Here is a 26,904-nt window from a genome sequence, read left to right as displayed (position 1 = left end):
AGCCTTCATTGAGTATAATATTTAACCTTTGGAAGATGCATAAAATTTAAGTTATGCACCTCACTGAAGAAAATGTGCTTCAATTCAACCTGATTTGGAAAACTATTTAAATTTAGAGATAAAAATAAGACAGCATTACATTGCTATGGGTCACCTAGTCCCCAGTAAATATGAGGTCTATACCTCTTTGGCCATTTAAGTTCAATCTAGACATAATTAAAATTTTACTGAATTAAATATAGAAAATTGAAGCTTTTTTCTGTTCTTGTTTCAAAGGACACTTAATACGCTTCACTTTTTGGTAGCTTTATCAAGCAAGATTGTGTTCAAATTAATTAACTTGCCTTATAACCAAGGATGAGTCCATTGCGATCTTGTTGGGGGACCTGATTCCATCTGACGAGGATACTATTTGAATTAAGAGCAAGAGACGAAACATTTGTTGGCCCAGATGAAGGAACTAAGAAAAAAAAGGTCAGTTTTACAGATGGAACAAATATCCTTACACAGTTACAATGAAAATCGTACTTACATTATTGTAATTGACATCTCAACAACATTAGCAGAAGTACTAATTGACAGGATCTTCTAAAAGCAATACCATTAGGCAAATATCATGTTGACATAATAACCAAAATTATCTGAGTCAAATACATGAGAATCATAAAAAATGAATAGTTCTTTTCATTTTCACTTCATACTTTAATTTAGATTTAGTTAATATTGTCCCAAAGATATTCTGAATCCCTCTCACCTTTTCTGCCATTGTAACATCTTCAAACATTCTTCATTCTTTGCATTAAAAACTCCTTAATGTCAATCTCTCTAATTTAAATTCACATTCTCTTTTCCACTGACCTCAAAGTAATATTCTGGATTCACCTTAGGTTTAATACTTCATAAACATCGCAAAATCAGCCCTTAACCACTTTCTATAGCTTCAAATTTCATGTTAACTTTGTTTACTGAAGAATACATTAGATATGTCTATACAATGGTCAACTGTTGGATGGATTCAAGTTAGGCATCTCTTTCACTACAGCAAACTTCTCCAATTACCAATACGTTTTGTGAGAAATTTATGTTGATTAGAAGTTTCAGTATTTAAAAAGTAGAAATCTCATTTGGAAAGGATGTATTCTTCTGCCTTCATTTTCTCCGATGCTTTCACATGAGCTGGAAGGCAAGGAGGACTCAAGATGCCTGGGTTGTTCGGCAGCGAATTGCTGGCACAGGGTGGTACTTTGTATTTCATTTAGCTGCAGGCCATGGTGAGTTACTGATTGTACCATGACATTACCAATACACAAAGCAATATAATCCCTCAGCTAGTGTTGGGATTGAACTCAGGTTGTAGACATTATTCTGGACCACACACTTAGCTGTCTTAATTAACTGGCTCCTTACCTGGAATGTTAACTCTCTCCCACACTAAAGATTTTGAATGTTTCCAACATATTCCACTACGTTTTGTACTTCATGCCCCTGATATATTTTTGTTTTATTTGAGAAGGCAAGTTGATTCATGAAGAGTGTAAATTGGTGACTACAATCTGTGCTTTTATTGCAAGTTCTGCACAATTTACACTTAAAAATGTTAAACAATCTGTGCATGCTATATAAAATCTAACAGAAGCAAAAAAAAACAAAAAATACAAATGGACAATATCTTTCAGCTCAATCCACTTTGGATTGTTTAGGGTAAGTTAAGGCAATTTTTATATACATTTTCACAATGCTGTACAAACAATAATTACATATAGTAACAGTGAAAATATTTAATGACTAAACAAGTTGTTATATTAATAACACAGTAAAATGCTGTTTGTAATCCAGGCAGCTCAAAATTATCAAGAGAATTTTAGTTCTTGCAGCAATAATATCATGATGTCAATTGTGGCCGATCAAAGTGTATCTTACATTGCAGTATTCATAAAAAATGCATGACATATCAGTTCTCACAGACTATCAGCACATCAGGAATACTGTTTCCTTTTATTTCTAGTTCAAATAAAAGGACTTCACTATTGTCCTCAACTTTATTTACATTTGTAATGACTTCCATTACGAAGAAAATATTGTCATTAATTACACAATTGTACTGGGTGAAAACAGACATGCATTTGCCTCGTAGGACCAAAGGTGAAGAAATAATTTGTTTCTGCAATACTGCCAGGAGAAAATCATAGAAAGGCTTTTAGATGCTGCATGATCAATACCATGGATTTGTCTGCAGCTTGAAAATGGTCCCACCACTAAAATTAAACACACCAAAACTGCTGTCAAATCAATTTGTACTAAAGCAAAATTACAGGAGAAAGCTAAAGAGTAAATCAACTGGGAAGGTAGACAGATAGAGAAAGCAAAACTAGTGAAGAATATTTACAATGATAAATAAATGCCTTGTAATTCTTCCTGCATATCAATTATTCATTACGACATATACAAAACCATGTTTTCAAGTTATCACACCAGTCATATATATTTACAACAATCAGTTTTAAAACTTTACTCAAAACTATTTGAAATTTTACTAATGATGACATTTACTTTGATTTAACCAAAAGAATGCTGATTAACTGTTGCACAGCTGGGGTCATTGAATTTTTGTGGGGGACCCTTGTTAAAAACTAGTCAACTTGGCCGTCAGTGCTGGCTGGAATGTCCCACTGATTTTCTCACCATGACCAGTTCCACTTGCCTGCCAACGTTCTGTCAGCATACCTCTGCCTCCAGTTCCTAGCACATGAAGTTGAGAATCACTGAAAACCAAGGGCCCCATGAAGGAATTGTGCTAAGAATGAAATAACTCTGATTTATTTAGATCAAAGTGGAGAAAGTGAGGACTGCATCAGGATGCCTGAAACGCGACTCTCCTGCTCCTCGGATGCTGCCTGACCAGCTGTGCTTTTCTAGCACCACATGTTTTGACTCTTATCCAGTCCAAAGTCCGAAATAAGAACAGAAATTGCTGGAGAAACTCAGCAGGTCTGGCCCTTCAACAGAATCATTGTCTCTGTTCTCTCTCCACAGATGCTGTCAGACCTGCTGAGTTTCTCTATTTATCTTTTCATTTTGGTTTTCTGCAGTCGCAGTTCTTGGTTTTATTCTAGTCCTAAATCAGAGTTGGGTCCTGCTTGAAGGTTGGTGACACAGGTTCCCTGGAGTTAGAAAAGATAGTCCTCTAAAAGTACACCGACTGTATAGAAGTGATTGTGTTGTAGAGATGGTGAGAATTAATATCTTCCTTGACTTTCACTGGCTTTGTCACTAATGGTCATTTAGAGTCATAGAGTCATAGAGATGTACAGAGTAGGAACAGACCCTTTGGTCCAACCTGTCCACGCCAACCAGATTTCCCAACCTAATCTAGTTCCACCCACCAGCACCCAGCCCAAATCCCTCCAAACCCTTCCTATTCATATACTCAACCAAATGCCTCTTAAATCTTGCAATTGTACCAGCCTCCACCACATCCTCTGGCACCTCATTCCATACAGGTACCACCCTCTGCGTGAAAAAGTTGCCCCTTAGGTCTCTTTTATATCTTTCCTCTCTCACCCTAAACCTATTGCCCTCTAGTTCTTGACTCCCCGATCCCAGGGAAAATACTTTGTCTATTTATCCTATCCATGCCCCTCATAATTTTGTAAACCTCTATAAGGTCACCACTCAGCCTCCGATGCTCCAGGGAAAACAGTCTATTCAGCCTATCCCTGTAGCTCAGATCCTCCAACCCTGGCAACATCCTTGTAAATCTTTTCTGAACCCTTTCAAGTTTCACAACATCTTTCCGATAGGAAGGAGACCAGAATTGCATGCAATATTCTAACAGTGGCCTAACCAATGTCCTGTATAGCCGCAAGATGATCTCCCAACTCCTGTACTCAATACGCTGACCAATAAAGGAAACACCTTCTTCACTATCCTATCTAGCTGCGACTCCATTTTCAAGGAGCTATGAACCTGCACTCCAAGGTCTCTTTGTTCAGCAACACTCCCTAGGACCTTACCATTAAATGTATAAATCCTGTTAAGATTTGCTTTCCCAAAATGCAGCACCTCGCATTTATCTGAATTAAACTCCATCTGCCACTTCTCAGCCCATTGGCCCATCTGGTCCAGATCCTGTTGTAATCTGAGGTAACCCCCTTCGTTGTCCACTACACCTCCAATTTTGGTGTCATCTGCAAACTTACTAACTGTACCTCTTATGCTCGCATCCAAATCATTTGTGTAAATGACAAAAGGTAGAGGGCCCAGCACCGATCCTTGTGGCACTCCACTGGTCACAGGCCTCCAATCTGACAAACAACCCTCCAACACCACCCTCTGTCTTCTACCTTTGAGCCAGTTCTGTATCCAAATGGATAGTTCTCCCCGTGTTCCGTGAGATCTAACCCGGCTAATCATGGGGAACCTTGCTGAATGACTTACTGAAGTCCATATAGATCACATCTACTGCTCTGCCCTCATCAATCTTCTTTGTTACTTCTTCAAAAAAAGTCAATCAACATTGTGAGACCTGATTTCCCATGCACAAAGCCATGTTGACTATCCCAAATCAGTCCTTGCCTTTCCAAATACATGTACATCCTGTCCCTCAAGATTCCCTCCAATAACTTGCCCACCACCAAGGTCAGGCTCACTGGTCTATAGTTCCCTGGCTTGCCTTTACCGCCCTTCTTAAACAGTGGCACCACGTTTGCCATTCTCTAGTCTTCCGGCACCTCACCTGTGACTATCGATGATACAAATATCTCAGCAAGAGTGCGCAGCAATCACTTTTCTAGCTTCCCACAGAGTTCTCAGGTACACCTGATCAGGTCCTGGGGATTTATCCACCTTTAACTGTTTCAAGGCATTCAGCACTTCCTCCTCTGTAATCTGGACATTTTGCAAGATGTCACCATCTATTTCCCTACAGTCTATATCTTCCATATCCTTTTCCACAGTAAATACTGATGCAAAATATTCATTTAGTATCTCCCTCATTTTTTGTGGCTCCATACAAAGGACGCCTTGCTGAGCTTTGAGGGGCCCTATTCTCTCCCTAGTTACCCTTTCGACCTAGATATATTTGTAAAAACCCTTTGGATTCTCCTTAATTCTATTTGCCAAAGCTATCTCATGTCCCCGTTTTGCCCTTCTGATTTCCCTCTTAAGTATACTCCTTCTTCCTTTATACTCTTCTAAGGATTCACTCGATCTATCCTGTCTATACCTGACATATGTTTCCTTCTTTTTCTTAACAAAACGCTCAATTTCTTTAGTCATCTAGCATTCCCTATACCTACCAGCCTTCCCTTTCACCCTGACAGGAATATACTTTCTCTGGATTCTTATTATCTCATTTCTGAAGGCTTCCCATTTTCCAGCCGTCCCTTCACCTGCGAACATCTGTCTCCAATCAGCTTTCAAAAGTTCTTGCCTAATACCGTCAAAATTGGCCTTTCTCCAATTTAGAACTTCAACTATCCTTTTCCATCACTATTTTAAAACGAATAGATTTATGGTCGCTGGCCCAAAGTGCTCCCCCACTGACACCTCAGTCACCTGCCCTGCCTTATTTCCCAAGAGTAGGTCAAGTTTTGCACCTTCTCTAGTAGGTACATCCACATACTGAATCAGAAAATTGTCTTGTACACACTTAAGAAATTCCTCTCCATCTAAACCTTTAACACTGCAACAGTCCCAGTCGATGTTTGGAAAGTTAAAATCCCTTACCATAACCACCCTATTATTCGTACAGATAGCTGAGATCTCCTTACAAGTTTGTTTCTCAATTTCCCTCTGACTACTGGGGGGTTTATAATACAATCCCAATAATGTGATCATCCCTTTCTTCTTTCTCAGTTCCACCCAAATAACTTCCCTGGATGTATTTCCAGGAATATCCTCCCTCAGCACAGCTGTAATGCTATCCCTTATCAAAAATGCCACTCCCCCTCCTCTCTTGCCTCCCTTTCTATCCTTCCTGTAGCATTTGTATCCTGGAACACTAAGCTGCCAGTCCTGCCCATCCCTGAGCCATGTTTCTCTAATTGCTATGATATCCCAGTCCCATGTTCCTAACCATGCCCTGAGTTCATCTGCCTTCCCTGTTAGGCCCCTTGCATTGAAATAAATGCAGTTTAATTTATTAGTCCTACCGTGTCCCTGCCTGCCCTGACTATTTGACTCACTTCTGTTCTCAGCTGTACCCATCTCAGATCGATCTCTTTCCTCACTATCTCCCTGGGTTCCCCCCGCCCCCCCACCTTACTAGTTTAAATCCTCCCAAGCAGTTCTAGCAAATTTCCCTGCCAGTATATTAGTCCCCTTCCAATTTAGGTGCAATCCATCTTTCTTGTACAGGTCACTTCTGCGCCAAAAAAGATTCCAATGATCCAAAAATGTGAATCCTTCTCCCATACACCAGCTCCTCAGCCATACAATCATCTGCTCTATCCTCCTATTCCTGCCCTCACTAGTTCGTAGCACTGGGAGTAATCCAGATATTACTACCCTTGAGGACCTCCTTTTTAAATTTCTGCCTAACTCTCTGTCATCTCCCTTCAGAATCTCAACCTTTTCCCTTCCAATGTCGTTGGTTCCAATGTGGACAATGACCTCCTGCTGGCCCCTCTACCCCTGTGAGAACATTCTGCATCCTCTCTGAGACATCCTTGATCCTGGCACCAGGGAAACAACACACCATTCTACTATTTCTCTGCTGGCCACAGAAATGTCTGTCTGTACCTCTGACTACAGAATCACTTAACACAATTGATCTCTTGGAAGCCGACGTACCCCTCGTTGCATTAGAGCCAGTCTTAATACCAGAAACTTGGCTGTTCATGCTATGTTTCCCTGAGAATCCATCACCCCCTACATTTTCCAAAACAGCATACCTGTTTGAAATGGGTATATCCACAAAAGACTCCTGCACTGGCTGCCTACCTCTCTTACCCTTCCTGGAGTTAACCCATCTATGTGACTGTATCTGAGACTTTCCCCCCTTCCTATAACTTCCATCAATCACATACTGTTGCTGTTGCAAATTCCTCATCGCTTCTATCTGTCTCTCCAACCAATCCACTTGATCTGATAAGATTCGAATCCAACAGCATTTATGGCAGATATAATCTGCAGTAACCCTTAAACTCCCACATCTGATTTTTAGGAGAGTCCCTCAGCCAATGATGGGAATTGAACCCACACTGTTATTCCTCCTTTCATTACCAACCAGTGCCCCAGCCAGCTGAGCTAAACCTACCCCAAACATCCCTTGAGACCGAATGCTAATGGTGGGAATAGATTTACTCATCGTTTTATGCTGTTAAAATCAAATTGGCATCAATGAACTGATTGATGAGGAATGCATAGGCTGACTAAACTTCATGAAACACCTAACTGAAATCAGCAATTTCACCTCCTCTACATGTCTCAACATTTCAAGGTTCACTTGAGGAGAAGGAAATCAAAAGCAGTCGAAAAGATTGTGAGCAAAACCTATGTTATACTCAGACCAAAGTTTAGAATGAAGCTTAAAAAAAATACAAAATTGTTGGAGGTGTCAAACTCTAGTTTCAGGCAATGTTAGTTCTCTTTTATGTATATAGTTAATAGATTAATATTTTTCCAATATCAGTATTCAAGTAGTAAATCCTTATTGGTAATGTAGTTTTTAATTACTCTGCCATGCTTGGAAATAATGAATTGTTCTTCGTGGAGGACCCAACATTTAAAACTGCTAACTGGTCATGACTTACTTCAGGAATACATGGATATACTCAATGTAATAATCATCAAGCTCCTTTGGCCAAGACTGGAACCAAGTGGCTTTTGACTATTCTGGTGAAAGTTTTTTTCAATGAGGTTAGACTCCCTTTGGCTAAAGTGTACTATCCACCATCAGTTTTGAGGAAGATCTTATAATGCTATGGGTAGTGTCCCTGCTTCTGAACCAGATGCTTTGGGTTTAATTCTTACTCCAGGACTTGATGGACGCAGCTTTGGCCAACATGGTTGATTATCAATCTGCAAAACATTCCAAAATACCTGTAACAGGTAGAAGAAGGAAGAGACTCCTGGTCAGCCAAAACCAGGAAGTAACTTCAGCACAACCTCTTCCCAATGAGTGGCACGGTGGCTCAGTGGTTAGCACTGCTGCCTCATAGCACCAAGGACCTGGGTTCAATTCTTGCCTCGGGCAACTGTCTGTGTGGAGTTTGCACATTCTCCCTGTATCTGTGTGGGTTTCCTCCCACAGTCCAAAAACGTGCAGGTTAGGTGAATTGGTCATGCTAAATTGCCCGTAGTGGTAAATGCATAGTCAGGGGTAAATGTCAAAGAATGGGTCTGAGTGGGTTGCTCTTTGGAAGGTCAGTGTGGACTTGTTGGGCCAAAGGGCCTGTTTTCACACTGTAGGGAATCTAATGCTAAAATATTCCATGTGCAAGTTCTTGCCATGGCCTGTATTCTGTGGCAAGCAAGCATCCTTCTTCTTTCAAGGTATTATCAGAAGATGAATTGTAACTGAATGAAATTGATTAACTCTGAGGTATACTATTACCTGGATTGGTAGCTGTCATCAAGACAGGTTAAAATGAAAAGTAACCAGTGGTGCATTTGACTTTACAGCACTCGCCCAATACATTAAATCAGAAGAATGTCTGCTTACATTTTTGGCATTATTCTGAATGCTCAACAGCTATGAATAAGTCTCAAGTTAGTATTCAGATCCATTGCTAGTAGACTGCAGCTAGGTTTCCTTGAATTGCTACCTTGAAATAATATGAATGACAAGGGCATATTATATGATTAGGACATTGGAATTGTCTCAAATTAGATTTTAATTTCATAGACTACATTTCACTCAATAAAAGACCTTGACTTTACAGGGACTCAAAGCAAATACAATTACAAGAAAAAAATGTGAAGTATTGCTTCTGACATTTACGATTAACATAGTTTAATTAAGAATTCAAGAGCTACACTTCAATCTGGTCCTTGCTGCCAAAAGGTAACTAAGTTATGATCAGCATTATAAACATGTTTCTGATCTTGTGCCATGGTTTCCCATCATGTATTCTACCATGAGGCAAATAATTTAAAGGTATTGAAAATAATTTGAAGTATTATCTATATTGATGTAAAGAGTTTAATTCTTTTTATCTCATTATTCCATTAGCCTCCTGTTTGCAATCATGAAATGGAGAAACATTGTCACATCTGGGAATGTAATGAAGGTTTATGACTTGTGATCAGACTTATTTCCTCTACAACTAGGATCTAGTTCTCTGTACAGTAGAATCCCTCCAATACCTTACTCAAATGGCGTTCATTTGTAAAAGACTCTTTCACTGCTTTCCTGACCAAGGAAGATAAAGCAATCTTCAGCCAATGAAACATATTTGCACTGCTTGTAAGAATTACTAGATACTTTTCAGAAGGGAACATCAATGTCAATATTCCCTTTATCAATGCAGGGACAGTCACGTCTTTAATGTAGTTCATAAACCAGCAAATTCAGTTCACAGCAATGATCAAAGCTGAAATGTCCACTTGGATCAAAAGTAGATACACCACCTGAATGTACTGTCAGGAATATTTTTAATTCTTTCATGGTAGTTGAGTATTACTCACAAGGTCAACATTTGATGCCCTTGACTGGATTTGATCAGTTAGTGATTAGCTATTTTGATATAACTGCCAGTTTTTTTTAATACAATCTTGACTTGACTAAGAGGATTGAACAGACTTGTATTAGCTGCCAAACAAATAACTACACTAGCTGATTGAAGACAGCTACATTTTATGTTAGACCTTTATGCGACAATTCAATAATGCCTGCACCCTGGGATGAGCTGTAATTCTACATTAAATAACACTGCATTTTAAGCTTGCACAATGTCCTTTCTTAGAATGTGCAATCACAGCTGATAGTTGGCAGCTTAGAAGATCAGCTATCAGGAAATTAAATTTACAATGATTCCGGCATCAGGATAATCCTATATATAGACTTTAATCAAATGGCTCTAGGATAGGATCAGTTTTTAATTATGTTTGCACCACTCTCTTTGATCTTTTATATATTTGATAAAAAACATACGTCTCCACACTATTATCAGAATCAAATAATCACTGGACTGATGTAGATTCCCAAAAGTTGCAATAAAATTATTCCAGGATTGAAACACACTGATCGTATGCCAAATTGTAATCAGATTGGTTACTAAGCTGATGGTGATCTCCTCCAAAACATGTATCATCCATCTGTGCTTACTGACCTGCACTGGTCCTCAGTCCTACAATGCCTTGATTTAAACGTTCTCATAGTTGCTTTCAAATTGCATCACAGTCTCGGCCTACTCCTTCTCATTACTATAATCTTCTTCAGCTGTGCAGCCCTACAATCACCAATTTGGTATCTTGCACATCTCTGACCTTCATCGCTCCTCCATTATTAGTAGTGCCTTCAACTTACAAGGCCTTAAACTGTGAATTCGCCTTCTGCCTTCCTCTCCATCTCTTAAGATAATCCTTCAAACTCACTGCTTTGCCCAAAATTTTCAGCACTACTCTTAATATTTACCTTGTACGTGAATGCCAAACTTTGTCTCATAGTTGTTCTTGTGAAGTACTTTGAGATGTTTTAATCTATTAAAGGCACTACGTAAATGCAAGTTGGTTGTGCATGCTGTTATGACAATAATATCTATGTCCTCTGTCAAATGACATTTTCCACAAATGGCAGTGCTTGCTGGATCAGTTGTTAGTTTCAAATTTGAGATAGATACATTTTGTTAAGGGATGGAAGTGCTGGATGTCTTGAAAAAGTTAAAGGTGGATAAATCCCCAGGACCTGATCAGGTGTACCCGAGAACTTTGTAGGAAGCTAGAGAAGTGATTATTGGGCCTCTTGCTGAGATATTTGTATCATTGATAGTCACAGGTGAGGTGCCAGAAGACTGGAGGATGGCAAATGTAGTGCCACTGTTTAAGAAGGGCAGTAAAGACAAGCCAGGGAACTGTACAGCCTGACCTCAGTGGTGGGCAAGTTGTTGGAGGGAATCCTGAGGGACAGGATGTACATGTATTTGGAAAGGCAAGGATTGATTAGGGATAGTCAACATGGCTTCGAGCGTGGGAAATCATGTCTCACAAACTTGATTGAGTTTTTTTAAACAAGTAACATAGAGGATTGATGAGGGCAGAGCTGTAGATGTGATCTATATGGACTTCAGTAAGGCATTCGACAAGGTTCCCCGGGAGACTGATTAGCAAGGTTAGATCTCATGGAATAGAGGGAGAACTAGCTATTTGGATACAGAACTGGCTCAAAGGTAGGAGACAGAGGGTGATGGTGGAGGGTTGTTTTTCAGACTGGAGGCCTGTGACCAGTGGAGTGCCAGAAGGATTGGTGCTGGGTCCACTGCTTTTCGTCATTTACATAAATGATTTGGATGTGAATGTAAGAGGTACAGTTAGTAAGTTTGCAGATGACACCAAAATTGGAGGTGTAGTGGACAGCGAAGAGGGTTACCTCAGATTACAACAGGATCTTGACCAGATGGGCCAATGGGCTGAGAAGCTGAGGAGTTTAATTTAGATAAATGCAAGGAGCTGCATTTTGGGAAAACAAATCTTAGCAGGACTTAAACACTTAATGGTAAGGTCCTAGGGAGTGTTGCTGAACAAAGAGACCTTGGAATGCAGGTTCATAGGTCCTTGAAAGTGGAGTCACAGGTAGATAGGATAGTGAAGAAGGCATTTGGTATGCTTTCTTGTATTGGTCAGAGTATTGAGTACAGGAGTTGGGAGGTCACGTTGCGGCTGTACAGGACATTGGTTAGGTCACTGTTGGAATATTGCTTGCAATTCTGGTCTCCTTTCTTTTGGAAAGATGTTGTGAAACTTGAAAGGGTTCAGAAAAGATTTACAAGGATGTTGCCAGGGTTGGAGGATTTGAGCTACAGGAAGCGGCAGAAAAGGCTGGGGCTGTTTTCCCTGGAGTGTCAGAGGCTGAGGGGTGACCTTATCGAGGTTTACAAAATGATGAGGGGCACGGATATGGTAAATAGGCAAAGTCTTTCCCCTGGGGTCGGGGAGTCCAGAACTAGAGGGCATAGGTTTAGGGTGAGAGGGGAAAGATATAACAGAGACCAAGGGGCAACTTTTTCACACAAAAGGTGGTACAAGTATGGAATGAGCTGCCAGGGGAAGTGATGGAGGCTGGTACAATTGCAACATTTAAGAGGCATTTGGATGGGTATATGAATCGGAAGGGTTTGGAGGGATATGGGCCGGGTGCTGGCAGGTGGGACTAGATAGGGTTGGGATATCTGGTCGGCATGGACGGTTTGGACCAAAGGGTCTGTTTCCGTGCTGCACATCTCTACGACTCTATATGGGCCAAAGGCAGGTATATGGAGTTAGGCCACAGGCTAGTCATAATTTTATTGAATAGCAGACCAGGCTTTAGGGGTTGAATGGCTGACTCCTGTTCACATTTTCCTATGATTTGCGCATCTATTACCTTTGTAGTGCAGTAAACAGGTATAAATTACCAACTAATTTATTCATACAGACAGTTTAATTATTATTCACTGGAGACAGCAACCTGATTAAATTTGAATAAACGCTGTTTGTTTTATATTTTATGTTTTTTTTCTGAAATAGCATATTCTCTAATTTTGGTGCCCATTCTCCTGTTTTATCCTAGGTTCTCCACTTTTATTTATTCAATAATGGGACAGTTGTCACTGAAAACTCAGCATCTATTTCCCATCACTTTGAGAAGGTGGTGATGCCAAATGACTTGTTAGCTAAGGATGGCTGTGAGGATTATTTTCCAATCTTCACTAGACACAGGTGAGGTGACCGAGAACAGGACGAATGCAAAATCTGGTTCTGCTGTTTAAAAAGGGTACAAAGGAAATGACAAACATTTATGGGCCAGGTAGTTTTACTTCAGTGGTGGGCAAATTGTTAGAAACAATCTGAGAGATTGGATAAACTGTCACTTAGAAAGGCATAGGGATAGTCAGCATGCCTTCATTAAGGGAATGTCAAGTCCTACAAAGTTGATTGAAATATTTGAGGAAGGGACAAGGAGGATCAAGGAGGTAGCACAGTGGATGTTGACTACATGGAGTTTAGTAAGGCATTTGGCAGGTCCCTTTTGGCAGGTAGGTGAAAGAAGCAAAAAATCCATGGTGTACATGGTAATGTGTTGAATTGGATCCAACGTAACAGGAAACAAAGGGTGATGGTTGGTTGCTGCCCTTGCAAATGGAAAGCTGTTTCAGTTAATGTTTTCCACAGAGTTTGATGTTGGTGTTTTGGTTTATACTTTAACGATTCATACTTGAAAATGGGAGGCATAATTGGGAAAGTTGAAGATGACATAAAAATTGGTTGAGTAGTGGATAGTGTAGAGTTCAGCTGTAAGCTCCAAAATGATATAGATAGGTTGATGAAGTGGCTAGGTAAATGTTAGAGGCATGCCATTCAGCTTATCAAGTCAACACCAACCCTCCGAAGAAGATCCCACCTAGACCCACGCTATCCCAGTAACTCTGCATTTTCCATCATGAGTCCACATCCCTGGATACTTTGGGCAATTTAGCATGGCCAATCCACCTAACCTGCACATCTTTGGACTGTTATAGGACAGTGGAACAGCCATGGAAAACCCAAGTGGACATGAGGAAAATGTGCAAAGTGAACACAGATGGTTGCCCAAGGCTGGTATCAAGTCCAAGACTGTAGCACTATGAGGCAGCAGTGCTAACCACTGGTTAGGATTGTTTTCCTTCAAACAATGAAGGCTGAGGGGTGACACAATTGAGGGATACACAATTGTGATGGGTAGAGATAGAGTAGTTGGAAGGAAATTGTTTCCTTTGGTAGGGAGTTCAAAAACTCAGGAGTCATAGATTCAAGCTCAAGATTAGAGGCAATGTGAGGAAAAACTTTTTTATACAGAGGGTTGTTGATGCCTGGAGTTCACTGCTGGAGTTAGAAGTGGAGGCAGAGACCCTAAACTCTTTTAAAACATCTCTGAATCTGCACCTCAAGTGCTGTAACCTGCAGGGCTATGGACCGTGTGCAGAAAGATGAGATTAGAAAGGGCACCTGAGTATCTTTGGGATGGCATGGACAAGATGGGCTGAATAGCACCGATCTGTGGTGGATTATTTCTATGGTTCTAGGGACAGCAGGCTTCCCTCCCTAAAGGACATTGGTAAAGCAGATGGGTTTTTTTAAGACAGCCCAGTAATTTTCATGGTCACTGTTAATCATTCAAACTTTTAATTCCAGATTCACTCCATGAGGAGAAATTAAATTCACTAATTGCCATAGTTGGAGCTGAATGTCTCCAATTATTTGTCCAGTGCCTTGACAATGTAAGTGAATCTGACAATTGGTTTACTGGGGTCGAGCCCTGGGAGAATGTGCACAATCAAAATCCATATCTTCACTTTCCTGTTGCCACAAGATATCTTTTGATTGAGTATCTGTATGTTTTAATTATCTGATTTATCTTAGAGCAATGAAAAGATGGCTACCTATAAATCCAAGTAGTTTATATACACTATTATAATGTTCAAAGGCGTGCTAAAGAAATTTCAACGTGCTTGTGTCTTTATTGGGCGTCCCAGGTCTTCTAGACCCATCCGTCCAAAACTGCCTACACACAGTCAGACTCTTGACTCACCAACATGCTTAAGCAATCCAACACAATTGTAATGACCAGTGAACAGACCACACAATTAACTACAGGTCAGTTGTCTTTAAACATTACAGATGTGTTCCACACCATTTTGTTACAGCTAGCTGACCCGCAATTCATTTTCTTTTCTCAGGTCATGTAACCCTCTCTTTCATAAATATTGTCACACTCACCACAAAAAGACCACCGTAAATCACCTTACCCTTGAAAAGTACATCTATGTCTCAATTTCCTCTCAAAGTGTTTGAATAAGTTATCACCTCCACAATCCAATCCATTACTCCCACAACTATCCCTGAATCATTCCACTCAGGGTTTGAACCCTCCACAACACAACAACAATCCAAACCAAAATCAGAGCCAGTTTCTAGAATGGTGACTGTGCTTCATTTTTCCTCGTTTGACATGTTCAATGATATTCAATGGATTAAAGGTAGGAGACTTAAAGGTGGTTTTACAGACTGGAGGCTGGGTGTGTCTCAAGAATCAGTATTGGGTCTATTGCTTTTTATCATTTATATAAATGATCTGGATGTGAATATAGGAGATATGGTTAGTAAGTTTGCAGCTGACACCAAAATAGAATATACAGTGGACAATGAAGAATATTATGTCAGAGTACAATGGGGTCTTGATCAGATTGGCAATTGAGCCAAGGAGTGGTACATGGAATTAAATTTAGATACATGTGAAGTATTGTATTTTGAGAAGGCAAACCAGGGCAGGACGTATATAGTTTACGGTAGGTCTCTGGGGAGTGTTGCCAAATAAACAGACTGAAGAGTACAGGTGCACAGTTGTTTGAAAGGGGAATTGCAGGTAAACAGGGTGGTGAAGAAGGCATTTGGCACGCTTGTGTTCTTGGTCACGACACTGAACATAGGAGTTGCAAGTGTACAGGATATTGGTAAGGCTAGTACTAGAATACTTTGGAATATTGCATACAATTCTGGTTGCCCTTCTATAGGGCAAAAAAATTTTTTTTTTAAACTTGAGATGGTGCAGAAAATATTTACAAGGATGTTGTGAAGAGTTGAGGGTTTGAGTTATAGGGAGAGGCTGAATAGACTGGGCTATTTTCCCTGGAGTGTCAGAAACTGAGGGGTAACCTTAGAGAGGTGGATACATACAGTAAACAGCTGAGGTCTTTTCTCCAGGGTGGGGTCCAAAACTAGAGGACATAGGTTTAAGGTGAGAGGAGAAAGATTTAAAAAGAACCTGTGGGTTACTTTTTCATGCAGAGTATGGTGCATGTATGGAATGAGCTGTCAGATAAAATGGTGGAAGCTGATACAATTGCGACATTTAAAGGGCATCTGGATGGGTCCATGAATGGGAATGGTTTAGAGGGATACGGGACAAATGCTGGCAAATGGAACTAGATTAGGTTAGAATATCTGGTTGGCATGGACAAGTTGGATTGAAAGGTCTATTTCCATGTCATATGATTCTATGACTCTATCACACCTCTCTTCCATTGTTAGCTCAGTTAAAAGACCCTCACTTGTTTATCTTTCTTAGCAATCCTTGTACAACCAGAGCACAGGGAGGCATGGTTGCTGTGATAATGTCACTGGACTGGTAATCCAAAGGCCCAGGTTAATGTTCTGGGGATGTGTGTTCAAAAGCTCAACATGGCAGATGGTGAATTTTGAATTCAAAACAATATGAAATTAAAATAGCTTATCTCATGGCAACAATATAAAAATCTGATTTGTAAAGCTCTTGAGGGAAGGAAATCTGCTATTCTTACTTGGGACTAACATATATGTGACTCCAGACCCACAGCAATGTTATTGACTCTTAATTGTCTTTCAAAGCCTCTCATTTATATGAAACTACTATGAAGTATTAAGAAAGGAATGAAACTGGCCTGAGCATCTGGCATCCACCCCAGCAAGCCCAGCTTTATTGACACTGCAAAGTTTACCCTACTAACCTATGGGAATCTGTGGGAGCTGAAAATTGGGTGAGCTGTTCCACAGACTAGTCAACCAACAACCTAACACAGTCATAGTCAGGCAACGATATCTTAAGACAATGTACCAATAACACCATCTCTGGTTATATCCTGTCCCACTGACAGGACAGATCCTTGTCACATGGTGGCATCAAAGTGAGACGAAAGTTGCCCTGGGAGTTCTCAATATTGACTCCATACCCATTGAAGGCTCACAGCAGGATCCCAGTTTTCAATCAAATCAATTCACTCTACATCAGATCAAGAAATGGCTGTCCACACTGGATACTGCAAAGGCTGTGGACCCTAAGAATCTTCCAGCAATAGTTCTGATGATCTGTGCACCAAGTACTTACACCACAAAACTGCAGCAGTTCAAGTAGGCAGCTCACCACCACCTTCTCCAGGGCAAATTTGGATGAGCATTAAATGCTGGCCCAACCAGTGATGTCCCATAAACAGACAACTGCTCAGAATCTATCCTTTCCTTCTTCATCCTGTATCTTTACAGTTCTTAGATCCCTTGACTACTTCACTCTTGATTGACATTTAGCTGCAAATTCCTCCAGTTTAAAACTGAGAAGACAAATGACATCATTTCCAACTCCCACTAAAGTCATCACCACAGAGTACAGCACTGTCCTTGGACACGATTTAACGTCACCACTAGACTGTCTCTATCCTTGGTAACCTCTTCAATCCTAAATTGAGCTCTGGACTCCAAATTCTCTCCATTGTGAAATGTGGCTGCCACAACTCAAATAATATTTTTTAACCCTTTATAGGAAGTAGGTGCCACTAGCTTGATCAACATTAGTTACTTGCCTCAAGATGCCCTTGAGAGGAAAGTGGTGAGTTAACTTCTTGAACCACTGCAGTCCATGTGGTTTAGTAATATATACAACGCTATGACGAAATGAAAAAAACCAACATAACGGTCAACCTGCAATGAGAGATTCCTCTGAACCCACATTTTTGTTGGCCTCATACTGTTTTATTTTACTATCCAACGTTTACAATCATTCCTCTCTATCCTCTGGGAACAACTTCAAAAATTTCTGAGCCTTTTCACCCATGCATGTTTGCACAAAATCCACTTAAGACCCATCATCTTGAGATTCTATTGTGTTCCCAAAGTTCCTTATTTCCTGTATTTCTACTTTGTTGAAGCAGTTTACTGTTGTGTTACATCCTCTTGCTTATAAGCTCTTTGCTATCTCAGTCTCTACCTCTTTGATCTCCTCTGGTAATGAAGGCTGGAATGCAGTGGTACTGCTGCCTACAGTTCATGACATTTTTTAGCCAACTTCATCCTTCTTTCTTTTGCTGTTCATGTGCACATTAGAGCTTGGCCAATTATTTCCACACCTTGAGAAATATGAATATTGCACGGAATTCTGGATGCACAATCAAAAATGCCCAATGGAATATAGAAACTGAGGGAAGAAAATAAATCAAAACTGCTTGTTTAAATTTATGCTTTATCCCTTAATGATTATATATTCATCGAGGTCTCTAAATTAATTTAAAAGACAGCAAGGTGTCTTTTGTGAAGTTATTCTGGTTTAACCTCATGGGACATGGCCTTAAACTGCAAAGAGGAGGACTGGTCTCAATGCTTGCAATTCTTTTCCAAGATGAGTCGAGTTTGTCAAACATTGCCCACTGCAGTGGTGAGTGCCCATTCTCTGTACAATTTCAAGATTCTTAAGTTTAAATTCTTGACTGGGGACATGGACCGCATTATGAAGTGCTCTTTATAACTGTTTTTATAAGTAACACCTGGTCCACATCACCTCCAGGATTGGTAATGATTGGCTATGGGAGGCAGAGGTGGGTTTACCAGAACACATTTTTCTCCCATTAGACTGAGTTGTTTTCTTTACCTCTTGCAGGAGATCATCTGGCGGAAGGTGGGTGGGGAGTATATTGGCAAATACTTAGTCATGATGCTCCAACCATCTTGAGGTAGATGGCAGGTTTGATGGACCAGCTCACGTAATCCTGTGAACTTCATGTTTTCAGAAGTAGAATTGACAGAGGAGCCCACACGTTAAGGCTAAGCTGAGAGACATCTTTTTAGAGACTGATGGTCCGACATAGTGAGTTTTGCATTTTTGGTTTCTATTTGTCTCCAAGTTTGCTGAATTTTGTTTTGTTATTTTAAAATGGTGTTGCTGGCATGAAGATTGAAAAAAATATCAAGTAACAATTTCTGTCTAAGAGACAGGTCAGAAGGATGAATGTAATAAGAAATCAGGAAATGATCCAAGGTAAATTAACAATGAGGCTTGCACTGATTACTGATTAACAAAAGAACTCTGGAGGTGATTTTCAATTTCTTCCCTGCCCTAATTGATTCCAATAAAGCAAATTACAGCCTTGAAGGACAGCATTCTTTAAGACTCGAGGCTCTTGTAAAGTTGTGGTAATGTTTTTACATCTGGGTTCAAGTACCAATTGCTCCGGCGTATGTCCTAACATGTCCCAACAGGTTGATTAAAGAGGAGCAAATTACTGCAGATATGGAATTTGTACTGAAAACAAAAATGCCGGAAAGCACAGTGGCTCTGACAACATCCATGGAGATATAGCAAGCTCATGTTTAGAGTCTAGATGACTCTTCATCATAACACTAATGTTTTCATTAAGGCTATTCTGTAAGAGATGAGAATGAAAACTATTTGCCCAGTCTGTCTCTCAGAGTAATCCAAAATCCACATTGAATGTTATTTTTATTGAAACATGTTAGGTTGCAGCATTTAGTAGAAATGCTGCACAAGTTTGAGTGACGTGGAATAATTCTTTATTTGAACTGGGCTGGAACATTGACATTCAGCCTCTGCTTTGCAATATGGGGAGAGGGTCAGTCACCCTCTTACTGGAACTTTTCATTTTATCAGTTATTACCCTTTCTGAATAACTTCCTGCAATCTAATGTTTAATTAAAGTACAATAGTATCAACAGCTTCAATCAGCAGGAACTCATCAGGTTTAATTATCTGTACTAATGGTTGTAGCTCACAGTCCCTGGTCCTCAGAGAGCAGTGAACAATTCATGAAATGACTAAGTGTAACAAAATTAACCCTTTCCACTGAAATCACAAGAGGTACATACATGACTAAGTGAGTTGTGATTTTCAAGGAAGATTGGGCAGAATTACAAAGTACAATCCCATATAATTAATTTAATTGACTTATTCAGTCATGCATTGCCTATCTATTTAGAGAAGATGGCTGGAAGGAGTTATTGAATTCCATCTCTTGAAGTGCATTAAGGAATTGAAATGGCAGGCACAGATCCATGTTAAGATTAACTTAGAATGAACTGTACAGAATAAATAAAGATAAACTATATCAGTTTCAACTATAATCAGGAGCCATAACTCTGCAGACTAAGTAGCAGGACTCTGGCTATTATGAAACAGTTGTCACAAAATATTGAACAGAAGCCAACACAGACAGACATTCTTTTTCTGCACTGAAGGCTGAGAAATTCTTTTATATATTTAAGGTTGAAGTAGATAGGTTTTTGATCAGTAGGGAAATCAAAGATTATGGGAAAAAGACAGGAAACTGAACATGAGGACTGTTGGATCAGCTATGATTCTGTTAAATGGCAGAGTGGACTTGAGGGCTGAATGGCTTATTCCTGTTGCCATATGTTATGGTCTTATCGTCAAAATCAGAAATCACTTAAATTAGAATTAAAAATGAACTTTCATTCCTCATTACATGACCTGTCAACTAATATTTTACAGAAGGGTCATAACTTTCAGGTGTTTTTTTTACTGAAATTAATTAAATATTTACACTGTTATTGGGGAAACTAGGTGTTCCACTTCTTTATTGTACGCTGTAGGCTACAGGGTTAAACATTGTACTTATCCAGAGAGCTGCTCAGTGGCATCTTGTGGCCAGATTCAAGTACTGCATGCACACTGCAGTGTCTGCTAGGATACAACTAAGAGATAATTTTTTGACTTTGCATGACCAGTGTGAATGCACATTGAACATTTGAACATAAGCTTTGCATAATCTTCCTGCTTTTTTAGAACTGTCTGCAACTTGCACTGTGAGTTCCACTGGGTATTCCTAGCGATGAGCATCTCTCACTGAGGTTAGGATCTCTCGTTGTTCAACTTCTGATGAGTAGATAAATGGAATGTTTTGCCCGGTGGTCTCATGCACATAACTGTTTCAACTTTAACTTGCTTCACAATAACAGTACAAAATATGTTTGATGCTTGTGCAGTTAATATTTTGACTATTCTTCTTATTCGTTCTTCAAGGTGAAGATCATCCTGTCCATCATTTGGGGTATTTGTTACTAGTGAGTACCAATGAGGCCAATCTGCATGCAGAAGGTTTAGCTGCAAAGAATGATAGGTGACTGCAGAAATTGAGTTTTGAATGAGTTGCAGGCTTGCCTTTTGCTCTGTTCACGATATCAAAACTCTTAGGTGTCATGCAGAGTGTGTACCAGCCTTGCAACAACAGGCTCAAACATTTTTATTTGATCAATGTTCAGATGCTTCTGAAGATCAGGTGGCGGATAAAATATCAGTCACTAAAGTGTTCACCTGCACTGTCATGCTAAGCATACACACTAGACTGAAACAGTTTCAATAAAGTGGGCTGGTTGTATCTGACATTCCCTTGCAAAAATGAATCTTCAACGTAGAGCCTAAGCCAGGGGATACTCCCATTGTTGTCCCAGGAAGTGCTATAAAGACATTCTGAAGACTTCACTTCAGAGTTTTGACATTGGTTTTGAGTCCCAGGATAAATTCTCCCAGAATTGCTGCACCTGATATAGCCAAATAAGAGCAGTGCTGCTTCCTTTGAAAGCAAATATATTTCAGAGTGAGAGAGAAAATACAAAGGGAGGAAATCCTGAGCCAGCAACTCAATGTTTTGTGGCATTCTGTCCTACTTGGAGTGGAATATGCTGGTCACAAATTGGCCATAGTATTCATGTACGTACTGCATTGAACCCTATCAAATTCCCCAGAGGAGGCAGTTGGGCAGTGTAATTTCATTGGACTAGTAATCAAGAGTTCCAGGGTAACATTTTGAGGACATGGCTTTAAATTCCTATATGGAAAATTTCAATGAAAATCTGGAATATAAGCAACTATTGTCATAGCCAAATCTCATACAGTGTAACTTGCCTTCATGTTTTGAATATAAAAACCAATCTGGTTCACTAATATCCTCCAAGGAATGAAATCTGCCAGCCTTGCCTGATCTGGCCTGTATGTGATATCAGATTCACAGCAATGTAGTCCTCTGGACAATTAGAGATGGGCAATAAACTATTTTTTACAGCCCTTAGGCTGTTCTCTACTGCCATACGGTGCTTGAAAATTGGCCTGAACCAACTTTTGAATCATTCTTCCAGTGATGATGACATAGAGTAATAGAGATGTACAGCATGGAAGCAGACCCTTTGGTCCAACCTGTCCATGCCGACCAGATATCCCAACCCATGAATAAGAAGGTTGATCAATCAGTTGCTAGAAGCTTCATGTTTATGACTGGCTATTTGCATTTAATAACTTTCAAGAGTTTGTTTCTTTTTTCTGATTTTGTTTTGCTTCATCTGATTTTGTTTTGCTCCTGACAACCTCATTAATCCTTGCAGCTTTCTAGCTTTAATTTGCCTCACCCAAATGTCAACTTATCTATGTGTGACTTGACAGTCACTGCACTCAGCCTGTTTCCTGGTTGCAAGCTTAAAAATGAAACCAACTTGATACACTCTTCAGTTGACATTTATTAGAACTCAGGAACCAGATCATTTTTCTCATTAACATGCTAAAATGAAAACCAATATTATTACTTCACTGCTGCACAAACTAACTCAGCACGAGCAAGAGATTGACCCTGGGACTTCCTGGTCTGTAATACCTGCTGCAGATCTATATGGTGCACTATCTTAATGAGCCATCAGTGGCGATGCCTATCTCTCCCAGGGAATGTTATTAATTTGACATTGGTTAAAATGTGAAACTGTACTCTTTGCTTTGCATGCGATTTAGTAGAATATTACCTGACTCTCTTGTGCGACCCCTGACTTCTTGACTCCATGGTCCAGAACCAATAGCATTAAATGCTTGAACGTGTACTCTGTATTCAGTCCACTCCTCTAGGTCCTCGATAGTGAATTCCCGCTCGATCCGGTCGTGGATAATGTGTGTGAGAGTGGATCCATTTCCATCTGACTTCCCATATTTTATTTTATATCCGACCGATTCCTGATTCCCATTATACTCTGACTCAGGCAATGGCTGGAAAAAAAAAACTAATTTGATTGTATCTTCTTTATCTTTTCATTTTTATGAGCTTTAATTGCTTACTTTGTGAATGTCCAGATTAAATAAACAAGCTTCATCTCGTTTTCTCGCAGAACTATTAACTGGACTGACAGTGACCTCTGCATGCACTCAGTATTAATTCGCGTTCACATCCGTTCTCATGATTTTTAGCCTTTTTCCACCATAACAAAAATAAATCTGTCAATGTTTCTACAACATAGATCTGAACGTTTGCATGCTTCATGTCATAAGATTTAACTTATCCTGTTAACTGAATTGGCACTGTTGGTCTCTGCTTTTGGTATCATATATTTGGGCTGTACAGAACCACAATTAGCACTCAATAAATACTTTGTGCTATAATGATAACTTCTAGGACAGATAGTTACACATTTTACACTAATTTGTTTTTTACTCTTACTGAATAATTAACACTTTGTGATGCAGTTCTAAACATTGATATGAGGTGTTACAATCTCCTCTTTGTTTTAAAAACTAAAATTCATGACAGAAAGATTGTGTGAAATTCAATCTCTGATGAATACAGAAAAATGATGAATTAAAAGATCTTCTAAACAGACATTGAAAAGAAGAGAATGATAGATTTCCCACCAGAGAGTAGCTTAGTTGGTGCTCGAAAAATGAATAGGTTAATGGCGGTAATTTTAGTTCTGCCAATATGTCCTTTCCATCTCTTCTGTCCTATTCCTGGGCTGTCCACTTTTCACCAGAGTCATTCAAGAACAAGGCCTGGTTCGGGGCACAGGTACACTGCAGCTACACTACATTGACATTCCACCCCAGGTCTTGTGTATAACAAGCACAGTGACACTCCAGCAGACAATACTGAGGGAGCATTGCAGTGGGTCTGCTGTCTCCAATGTGGATATATGCTTGGTCTAGTCTCCTGTGATTTTCAATGAGTTGTACTAGCCTTTCAAGGACTCATAGTCCCTCAGAGATATCTTGAGCCACATTTCACATGAAGAAACCTTCTGAAAAATAACTTCAAAAGATCCTCCTTGTGCTCCCCATGCCAAGGGATGTTCCCATCCAGAAAAAAAACCCATGACTCCTATTCCAAGCTTCCATGTCTATTCACTATTTACTGGCAATGAAGTGGCAGTAAATGTATATAAAAACCTTTCAAAAAGCCATCCATTGATAACTTTCCATTTAAAAATACCTCTGGGTCTCTGGATTGGAAGACCTTTCTGTTTTTATTCTCACTGACATTAAGTTCTACGGAGCTGAGGCAGAGATTCCCAACACCTAGCAGCCCTTGGTCTGACGTTCTTCTCTGGTTGGCCCTCAATGAAGATGCATTTTACCTGCCACTTTTACCTAAAACAGGTCATAGAGTCATAGAGATGTACAGCACAGAAACAAATCCTTCAGTCCAACCCGTCCATGCTGACCAGATATCCCAACCCAATCTAGTCCCACTTGCCAGCACCCGGCCCATATCCCTCCAAACCATTCCTGTTCATAAACCCATCCAGATGTCTTTTAAATGTTGCAACCATATGAGCGTCCACCACTTCCTCTGGCCACTCGTTCCACACACGTATCATCCACTGCATGAAAAAGTTGCCCCTTTGGTCTCTTTTATAGCTTTTCCCTCTCACCCTAAACCTATGCCCTCTAGTTCTGGACTCACTCACCCCAGGGAAGAGACTCATGCCCCTCATGATTTTATAAACTTGTATTAAGGTCACCCCTCAGCCTCCGACGCTCCAAGGAAAACAGCCCCGGCCTATTCAACCTCTCCCTTGAGCTCAAATCCTCCAACCCTGGCAACATCCTTGTAAATTTGGGCAGTATCAAAAAATTTCTGGACTTCTACTGTTAAATATTCATAGCTTTTAAAAGTTTCAACAGCTAAAACTGCAAGTACTTGAAATGGCCTCAACCAGGACCTTGGGTTCATGTCACACGACAGGTGACCCACTGCACGATACTCTCTCTCTGTCACACATACACACATGCACGCACGCACACACTCCTATAGACCCACACACTCATGCAAACCATCTCTCATACACAAGTTCTCTCACATACACCCCCACACTCACACCCATACATGAACCCTCTCACAGACTTATACCCCTTTACACTCACACACATACACATACACTTTCTCACAGACACTAACATCCGCCCGCACACACACACCCGCACATGCTCACATTCACTCTGTCTCCCCTGCACACACACACACATATAGTTTGTGAGGTGAATTTGTCCTTGCAGAATTACATTTTATTTTGTTCAAAAAGTGCACAAATTCATGCAAGATTTTATCAATCCCACTTTAGTAATAGAATCAGTCTGAAGATTGGGACACAGACAGACTTTAACCTCACACCTTCAATGCAGTCTCTGAGCGAGATAACACCTATTGTTAAAGCTAACCTGAGAATGTAACTTTCAAAAAGTTCTGGAATTTACATATGAATGAAACAAAACTAACATAGCCATTCTAAAAGATGAAAGACTTAACAAGCAATCCAGGCTTTTTTCAATATATAATTTCAGTGGCATCACACTGTAATACTTGGCGATAAATTTTGTGTTGTATGATCTTATACTCCACAACCAACTGATGAAGGAGCAGCGCTCCGAAAGCTAGTGCTTCTGAATAAACCTATTGGACTATAACCTGTTGTTGTGTGATTTTTAACTTTGTCCACCCCAGCCCAACACCAGCACCTCCAAATCAAAAATATTTAGGTTTGTCTCACAAAAATTCTTAAACTAAACATCTTGGATGTCCAGATTGTTGAAATAGCTGAACCCCTGACCCCATTTCACCACCCTGCACCCCCCCGCCCCATTCCTTTTTATCTGCAGCTCCCCTTACACCCACCCCAAGTCCTGAAGCAGGGTTACATCTGAAACATTGACTTTTCCATGTGCTGACGTTGCCTGGCTTGCTGTGTTCTTCCAGCCTCCTGCCTGTCTACCTTGGATTCCAGCATCTGCAGTTTTTTTTATCTCTAACCCTGATTGACAGCTCTGTCTGCCTGACTTGTGATGTGAATTTCATAATGTTTCTTTACTAAAGATTACTATGATCGAAGTGTTTGCAGTTTTAGCTATTTAACCTTTAAAATGTATGGTTATCACTTTTATTTCATGGTGGTAAAAGGCAGTATTTTATAATTTAATGCAGAGCGACTAATGAATAACTTATTTTAAAAGCATTTTATATATATAGATATTAAGCTGTAACTAGTATTCACCATTTCTATATAGTGTGTAATGAGTGAATGGACATGAAAGTGCCATAGTCTGGTATTAGAGGCATGAGATGGCTATAGGGATGTTTAGGAGTCATATCTTGGCATAAAAGACACAAGTGACCACAGAGGGTTGGTTGAGCAACATACTTTTGGCACAGAAGGCATTAAGGACCATAACAGTCGTTTCAAGGGCATGAGGGTAACATGGATGCAGTATGAGGAATTTATGGGAGTGAGGGATTTTAATGGGTGACAGCTGGAGGGCTGAAATAAAAAAGAGGTTCAAAAGTTTTAAATCATTATCTTCTGCAACATCGGAACTCAGATTTCAGGACAAAGAAACAAAGGTATAAGGTTAAAAAAACTTTTGTATTGGTATTTAATCCTGAAACGATTGCCTACATCTGTTACGTACCACCCAGCGGAGCCAGAGGCTTGTCTCACTTGCTGTACGCAGGGTCACATTGGCAGGAGCCATGTCAGGTGGGGCCTGCAGGGTTTGAATTTTGCGTGATAACTGACTTGGCAGACTTGTTCCAACAATGTTGACTTGTCGCATGCGAAATCTGTCGAAACACAAGGCTTATACTGAATGAAAGGCCCTTCCAAACATGCAGAAATCTGAATGGTAAAGCTAAATACATTGTTTATGACACA

The 26,904-nt window shown here is 40.0% G+C and overlaps 1 protein-coding gene across 1 annotated transcript in view; it reads right to left on the bottom strand.

The window, feature by feature from the left end:
• Positions 1–26,904, bottom strand: part of sdk2b (sidekick cell adhesion molecule 2b) — a 469,615-nt gene that overhangs the window by 208,012 nt on the left and 234,699 nt on the right. The window contains exons 25-27 of the mRNA XM_060844513.1: positions 26,663–26,813; positions 22,738–22,975; positions 345–460 (exon numbers count right to left, since the gene is read on the bottom strand). Coding sequence (XP_060700496.1) covers positions 345–460; positions 22,738–22,975; positions 26,663–26,813 — 505 coding nt within the window. The remainder of the gene's footprint in view (positions 1–344; positions 461–22,737; positions 22,976–26,662; positions 26,814–26,904) is intronic.

Source organism: Hemiscyllium ocellatum, chromosome 25, assembly GCF_020745735.1.
Source record: "Hemiscyllium ocellatum isolate sHemOce1 chromosome 25, sHemOce1.pat.X.cur, whole genome shotgun sequence".
In the NCBI taxonomy this organism is placed as follows: Eukaryota; Metazoa; Chordata; class Chondrichthyes; order Orectolobiformes; family Hemiscylliidae; genus Hemiscyllium; species Hemiscyllium ocellatum.
The sequence above is the reverse complement of the archived record's forward strand: the minus strand, read 5'-3'. Positions and strand labels throughout refer to the sequence as shown.